Raw genomic sequence first — 8848 nt, 5'->3', positions numbered from 1 at the left:
ACAATTATTCATGTCTATAATGTAATATCGATTAGATATTCGTATACATATAAAGATTTACTTATTAGAGAACTTAATACTAGAAAAACTAATATACAGCTTAAAATCTGATATACGCGTATTAGTCAGTTTCATTGTAAACTGCCTAGCAATATACTGTAGAATGTTGATAAAATACTGTATGTGTCAATCAGTTTATAGTTACCTAGTTGTACAGTACCTACGTGTAAGCATTGCTACATACTACTATTTGCTAATTATATTATTTGAATTGTGGAAATTACGAGTACTAGTATAATCACGTTTGAGCTATAAATCATACTAACAGTATGTTCAAAGTAAAATATGTAAGTACTTACGGTACGCAAAGTATGACGAGCGTAGACTCTACTCGTATCTTGAATAAGTCAAAGCTCAAGTATTAAATATCATCCACAGGAACGATCTAATACCGCAGTTTTAACACAACTTATAGCTAATTAATACCAACAATATCAGAATGGCCGTAAAATATTCATTTACAGTGAATAACATTAATCCGAAATCATATTTTAAGTTTATTAAAAATTAATAATATTCTCGTATGTTCATGATATATATATATCTATAATTATAATTATGATTATCGATAGTTGGTAGTTGTGGTTCATTTCCCTGTGTCCACGGTACCTGTGTAAGTAATACGACTATGGGTGGAGACTATAACTGTTCATGCGAGGCAGGATGGACTGGTCAAAACTGCGAAATCGGTAAATTAACACAATAATCTGTTACACATCATCTCTACGTACGCGTACTGCATTAAAATATAATATAAAATTATTATAAAAATTCAATATAACGCAACTTCGTTAGTGCAAGATCTAAACGGTAAAATAAATACTACGAATATTTATCAAGCTAAAGTACTACCCAGATCTACCGATATCACTTGTATAATTGTATAATTAAAGTATGTTTACAAGATTGTACATTACTATTTAATTACTAATCGAATAAATACCTCCGATTCTCCCAATAGAAATTAACGAATGTATCTCCAGTCCATGTTCTGGTAACGCTACTTGTATAGATCTATTTCTTGGTTACTCGTGTAAGTGCCCACAAGGTTATTATGGCTCTAATTGTAGTCAAGGTAAGTTTTTAGTGTTTGAGATAAAATAAATCACAAAATATTACGGTACTATCTGTTCGAATAATATCGGATATCGGCGACATCATCAATCACACTTTTTTACTATGTATAAAAGATTTTCGTATTGTTAGATTGAGCAGTAAAGGTACGTATTTAGAAATCAGTGAGAAAGTGTTTAATAATATTATATACTTGCTAACATACAACAAAAACTAAGCTACTGTAGATGCTACTCGATGATAGTGTAACAATGATGGTGATCTATAAAGGGAAATATATAATACCTTTATTACCGAATAGGTCCTGTAAATGATGGCGATCTCAGACTTTATAGCGCATACAACTACGGTCCTGATAGAGGAAATGTAGAAATATATCATGATGGAATGTGGGGTGCAATTTGTCATTATTCGTGGAGTACAAACGACGCTCTTGTTGCTTGTAGGCAATTAGGATATGGTAATGTATCATCCAGTTATTGCTGTTCAAATTTTGGCAGTACTGTAAAACATATTTGGCTCTCCAATGTGGGCTGCTCTGGGAATGAAAGTAAATTAACAGACTGTCCTTCTTCTGGGTGGAATGTAACAAGCTCGTGTGGGCGAAGTACTTACGCGGGAGTCCAATGTATAGGTAATTAGTAGCATATTAAATAATAAATTTACATTAATATAGAATTAAACGGTATACTCGTATACGCATACATATCGAAATAATTGTATACGGTAGATAGTAATTCAGAAGAGGAAATGTATTAGTAAAGCACTATGGGTTAAGGTGCGATAAATCAATAGCTTTTACGGGTATTTCGGTAATTAAAGAGACGATATATTATACAGATAGATACTTGTGAACGATCGTATCTTAGTGAAGCGAGCTAGTATTGAGCATTTTATGCAGACGCAGTTACGAAACCTTATCATTGGAAAACTCGATATCATATATCTCCGAAGAGATATTATTATTGTGGCCTGTATACCTATACTGTATCGAATACATTATTTTTAAACTGTTTCGGAACTATTTCGGGATATACTTTCTTACCAAAATTTACTAGAAATTACCCTATTTAAATTTTTAATGTTTGAAATTAATTTCAGCTGGAAGTTGCGCATCATATCCGTGTGTTCATGGGACATGTACCAGTAACTCTACTGGCGGATATAATTGTAGTTGCCTATACGGTTGGACCGGACAGCAATGCCAAATGAGTAAGTAGAATGTAGTTTATGTATTCTTTGGTTTATTGTTTAGATTTATGGCTGAATATTGTTGAGATAGTTTTGGATTGTAACTAATACCGTAGTTGGTAATATTTATTGTAACAGCTACTTTAATGGAAATTCATGATACGAATATAATACTACACTACAAGATAGGTAGTATAGTATTTCAGGAAATGCTACGGTGTCGTAAAATGTATTCTTTGTAATAGTAATTATTTTTGTGATTGATAACATCGTCTAGGTGTAAATGAATGCGCTTCTAACCCTTGTTCAGCCAATGCAACATGTATTGATCAACATACTAGTTATGTATGTTTATGTCCAGATGGATACTATGGATCGAACTGTCAAGAAGGTTGCTATTATGATATGCTCGTATTACAGCTCTTACAGTAATATCAATAATATTATTTTCAAGCAGTAAACTTTTAATTGTACTATTAGATATTTTATTTTAATTATTAGTGATAACGAGTTCGAAAACACCCATTCTTATATGATTTTGTATAACAATTTTTAACGTTAATACAACGTAATAGGACCAATTGCTGATGGTAGCGTTAGATTAGTGGCTCAGTATAACGCTGCTGGACCGAATGAGGGCAATGTCGAAATCTATCATAACGGAACCTGGGGCTCGATATGTCACTATTCCTTTGATATAAACGATGCACAAGTTGTATGTCGTCAGTTAGGTTATCCTAACGCCTCGCGCTCTTACTGTTGCTCGTACTATGGAAATCAGAATTACACGTTAATGTGGTTAAGCAATCTATATTGTAGAGGAAATGAAAGTAGAGTTTCAGATTGCTCTCGCGGCTCTGGATGGGGAAGCATCAGTAATGGATGTTCTAGATACGGTATAGCCGGCGTTCGGTGTACTAGTAAGTCACATTGTATTACATCGGTAAAGAGTTTCAACTGTAGAATATTTAGCTATGTGTATATAAATGTTAGGCATCATTATTCAAGATAAACTATACGTACACTAAAAACGTTAAGATAATGATAAAGTTACAGTATTTACTTGCATTGCAACTCCGAAATATGATAATAATACTACAAAAATATACAGTAATAGTTTAACTATTAAACCTTGATATTCGCACAATGGTTCATTAGATTTATTACGTTCTTAACAAGCACAGACGTCTTGTTGGACTAATTACTTAGAATACCGAGTACTGAGTGTATAAGTGTACTTGTACAAACTTGTTTTTTTTACTTTACTGCGTACAATTGTATCACTAATCCACAATTTCTTTGACTGAACATATTATATACACACACTTTTATCTGATTACTAGCCACGAAAGCAGATGTAGCCGTGCATTATACACAAAACGTTTAAATCTATTACTGAACATAAAAATATCTACAATATATGGCATTTGTGTACACAATCCGCGTAGTCGAGTATTATCCCCCCAAATTTTAAAGTAATGTGCTTTACTTTTTCTCACAAAACGTTTAATATCTAATGTCCAATTGTCCATTACCTGCATTGACTGCATGCATATCACAAATAACTGAACATAAAAATTTAGTATATTTAAGCAATATCAGGCACTGAGCATGCACAAACAAAATAGCAACGACAGGTGACAGTGCTTCACTGCAGTATAGAGTTGAGTAGTTTAGAAGTTTATTCAAGTTCTCTCGCCGTTTTAAAGTCAACGAGGAGCATCTACACTGTATGCAGATTGTGCAGGTGTGCAATAGTTTTCAGTCCCACTCTCCGTTTGGCCGTGATCGATCGAATACGTTAAAGTTGTCGTCAATCGCGGAATAAAGTTATCAAAAATTGGTTTCTTCAGGAAAGTTACTTTCCGTTACCATATACGAAACGTACCTTGCAGCACCGAGCTTACCCTAGTAATATAAATATAATTACTATTAAGTTAATAAGACGCAATAAGAAGAAGTGCTTAGTGCGTTCTTTTCTCTGTCTTTAATTGAACTGGTTAATGTTGCCTGGGGTAGGTGGTCTAGCGTACAGTATTAGACTATAATAGCTGAGCTAACAGTCTAGTATACCGTAGTGTGTACGTACTGTCTATTTTCATACTTAGAAATCAGACATAAGTACTACAGTAAGCCCACTAGATGGTTGTACATGAGCTAGTGGCATAGCTATAGCAGAATGGCCTAAAGAATGATAGACCTCCATGTTAATTTTCACTGGTAGCCGCTTTACGTCCCTCTTTCTTTCCTTTTAGTGGTCTCGGGTGTAAGTTCGTAAAATACGTCTATGGCTATACTGTATGTGTGATACAGTATCACCAAACTATAACTACTTCATACACTGTACTGTACGATTGTACTTTGGTATATCTTTCTTAGCAACGATTGTAAGATAGGACAGAACACATAACAAAACAGAATTCTATTACACATAGTTTGTCATAGCAATTTGATTTTACCTCTATATAATTTGTATTACTAATTGTGATTGTCAATAACTGTTAAATATTACAGCTTTAAACAATAGTTGCTCGCCAAGTCCTTGCTTAAATGGCGGTACTTGCTCACAAGGAACCCAGAGTGGATATAATTGTTCATGTCCTCATGGATTTACTGGCAATATTTGTCAGATAAGTAAGTAATAACTACTACAATTACAACATACTTCACTCATAGCCACATTATTTTACTTTCATTATGCTGTAGTCGTGCATGATTTCATAGCTTTGAAATAGATTGATATCTTAGCTTTTATGAGTTTTAAATAATAGAAAAGAATGTATGGATTGATTTTATTTGATTTATTCTATAACAGATGTTAATGAATGTAGTTCCTCTCCATGCTTGAACAATTCTACCTGCATTGATGGTATCGGTAGATACGATTGTTATTGTCCACCAGGCTACATCTACAATAATTCGTATTGCCAACAAAGTCAGTAAAACTTTTTTCATAATAACATTAAATAATTATCCAAATTTACGTGCTAAGCTGAATACGCGTAAAACTATGTTTTGTATCTTATTTATACTCGTATACTAATATTAATTTATGCTATATTTAGATGCTAGTAATAGTTGTTTACCGAATCCGTGTTCAAATGGTGCTACTTGTTTTGCTGGAATTCATGGATATAGTTGTTCGTGTTCTTATGGATTTACTGGCAATAGGTGTCAAACAAGTAAGCAATATCAATTACACAAGTAATAGTAGTTTAGAATTAATTTATGAACTTCTTTACTGTTATCAATTTAAAGTATAAATGGAATGTACGATGTTAGTTAGTTAGTTTACAAGTAGCCATTATTAATACATACAGTAGTAACAGTACAGTAGTTCTTTATTAAAGTTTTAGATTGTAATAGATTATTAGCCTTGAGATTAATTAGTATACAGTAAATATTAATTAGATATGCGCGTACTTCTATTAAATAGATATCAATGAATGTAATTCATCACCATGTGGAAGCAACGCTACTTGTATCGACAGAATTGGTAGATACGATTGCCAGTGTCCGTCTGGCTACAGTTACATTAATTCATCATGTAGACTGAGTAAGTATGATGCTTTTTTTGTAATCTATTGTATTAAAATAGACGATATGCAGACTAGAGAACACTATTCAAGTTTAAATTTTATAAGAAATTTCAAACTTCAACTAAATTCGAAAATTTATCGATTCGTATTTATTTGAAAATAATTAAGCTTTCATTTTAAGGTAATTTGCATCAAATTATTGATTTATAAGTTGATATGTGAGGTCAAGTTAGTTAAATAGGCCCCTAGATGCATGTTTTACGTTATGTATCAAAAACATTATAATCATTTACGAAGTTATAGTTTCCTAACCTCAGGTTTTGAGAGTAGCTAATTGTATTAAGATATGCTAAGTACTATACCTTATCTGATGAATTATAGACAAGTATTACTTTCGGGAGATTAGAATAGTTTTTATTTCGTTTTATTACGTTTTGTAATTATTTTTTTCTATTAAAAATACATTTGCACATACATTTTACATAACTGCAACTGCAGCTTAATTTCCTAAATCATGTTGATATAGTTTAATAGTCAAAATTGTATGTAATAGATAGCACATTAGAATCAAGTTATTCAGTTTTGACATTTGATAGATTTGTTCTTTACTTGATTATATTGGTAGCACGATTAGATCTATAATTATATGGTTAGCCTGAATCTTATGCTGTATGTTATTATCGTATTTTAATTTCTTTAATTATATGTAGCGACATAGACTTAAAGTATTTTTATCGGCAAGCTGATACTCAATATCTTACAATGTTGCTTCAAACAAAGGTACAAACATCACTATACCTATACGACTAGTAAATGGATATAAGCCAAATGCTGGAAGATTGGAAGTATTTTATAACAATCAGTGGGGATCTGTATGCCATCGAGAATTTGGAATTGAGGATGCTAGAGTCGTATGCAGACAGCTAGGTTACACTAATGTATCATCCTATTATTGCTGTTCATATTTTGGATATGGAAATGGCCCAATATGGCTAAGTAATGTTAACTGTACTGGCTCTGAAAGTAGTCTATCTGCATGCTCATACACTGGATGGAATAACACTGGTTGTCAACGTTACGACGAAGCCGGCATTGAATGTACTGGTATGTAAATTTTAGTAAAAGAATTTGACTTCTTGTTTTTTTACCCGTTGGCATGCTCTTAGAACTGCATTAAAAATAAATTTTGTTCACAGTTGGCGCATGCGGATCCTTCCCTTGCGTTCATGGAACTTGCATCAGTAACGCAACTTTGGGAGTTGGTTATAATTGTAGTTGCTCGCCAGGGTGGACTGGCAAACAGTGTGAAGCTGGTAACTTTATGATTGGCGATGATATTTCTTTTATATACGTTAATAACATTATTGTGAGATTGATACTATGAATAATTACTTGGAGATCTTCAGATAGAGTTTATTTTATAGTTATTGATTTAACGATACTGTCATTTTAGTTAAGAATCGGTATTATTTTCGCCATGGTTAAAATAAGATATGTCCGAGGCTATACCTATTATAATCTCATTATTATTAATTTTAACTCCTTTCAGGGACTAACGAATGTGCTTCTAATCCGTGTTCAAGTAATGCTACGTGTGTTGATCAGTTTCAAGCTTACACGTGCAAATGTCCAGAAGGGTATTATGGATCAAACTGTGCTGAAGGTGAGACAGCTTAATTATCTCTTCTATATTCAAATCGTTAGTTTAAGGTGTTAAGGATTATCTTTGTAAATGTGATATTGTTCATCAGGTAATTTATTCTTTTTGCAATAATTTACATATCATTATTTCATAGGTCCCGTAGCAGAGGGAGCGCTTAGACTTGTTGGAAAAGGTTACGATTCTACGAGAGGCAATGTACAAATATATCATGACGGTCGTTGGGGTGCAATTTGCGATCATGGCTGGAGTATGCAGGATGCTCAAGTAGCCTGCAGGCAATTAGGATTTGCAAATGTATCTACATACCAATGTTGCTCACAATATGGTTCTGCACGCATTCAGATATGGCTAAGATATCTGGGATGTACAGGAAACGAAACCTCTTTATTGCAGTGTTCTCGATCCAATTGGACTGATACTGGATCTTGCAATAATTACAATTACGCAGGAGTTACTTGTTTAAGTAAGTTTTACGCAAAAGTAAATTAAAAAATAGTTTTACTATTTTCTTCACTTCCTATTAGGAACTCCTTTTTATGTTACAGTATTAATGTTCAAATAAGAACACAACATTTTTATGAATAGTCACGTCTAATTGAATAATTAGTAGATCTACACAAATTTTTTTGTGTTTACATCAAATTGAATGGAAAATTAATCGACAATGACAGTGATTGTATACTAAGTTACGTTGCAAGGTGGAATAAATCGAAAGCTTTTTACGTTATTTCGGTAATTAAATAGACAGTGCATTATACTGTATACGAATAGATAATTGTGAACGATTACGTCTTAATGAAGTGAGCCAATATTGAACATCATATAGAGACGGTTACGAAATCTTCTTAGGATCGTCTGTTTACTATATGATGATTTTATAAGTCGGTTAATTAACCAACTCTAAATATTTCTATGCTTACATACTCTTAAGAGATATCGATATTATAAGTTACAATTTATAATTACAGCTTCAAATATTTCTTGAACTTAGATTCCAATTCTTGATGTATTTGTATTACGTTGTTGTATAGATTACGCCTGCGTAATCACGGCCGACTTTACGATTTTATCAGCATTGAGTGAATGTGAGATGTTTCTACAATACAGTTAATTAATTCATTAAGTAAATACAGGACAATGGCAACTTACGAATTTACTAATAAATAATATACGATAAATACTGTAATATAATGTTCTTATATTGAAAACCGCGATGTAATGTTGTTTCTGTTACTGAAGATATTACTATCCCAAGATACAGTATATGCCGGTTCTGTATTGAATAATACTACGCGCATTTGAGAGCTGTATCGGGATGATC

General features: G+C 32.7%; 1 protein-coding gene across 1 annotated transcript in view; it reads left to right on the top strand.

Annotated features, from left to right (window-relative positions):
• Positions 1 to 8848, top strand: part of TRIADDRAFT_22638 (uncharacterized protein) — a gene marked incomplete at both ends in the record, with an annotated part of 12819 nt that overhangs the window by 218 nt on the left and 3753 nt on the right. The window contains 3 exons of the mRNA XM_002110937.1: positions 1589 to 1768; positions 6645 to 6968; positions 7670 to 7990. Coding sequence (XP_002110973.1) covers positions 1589 to 1768; positions 6645 to 6968; positions 7670 to 7990 — 825 coding nt within the window. The remainder of the gene's footprint in view (positions 1 to 1588; positions 1769 to 6644; positions 6969 to 7669; positions 7991 to 8848) is intronic.

This window comes from Trichoplax adhaerens, genomic scaffold (assembly GCF_000150275.1).
Source record: "Trichoplax adhaerens TRIADscaffold_3 genomic scaffold, whole genome shotgun sequence".
NCBI classification, from domain to species: domain Eukaryota; kingdom Metazoa; phylum Placozoa; class Uniplacotomia; order Trichoplacea; family Trichoplacidae; genus Trichoplax; species Trichoplax adhaerens.
This window is presented reverse-complemented; position numbering and strand designations above follow the sequence as displayed.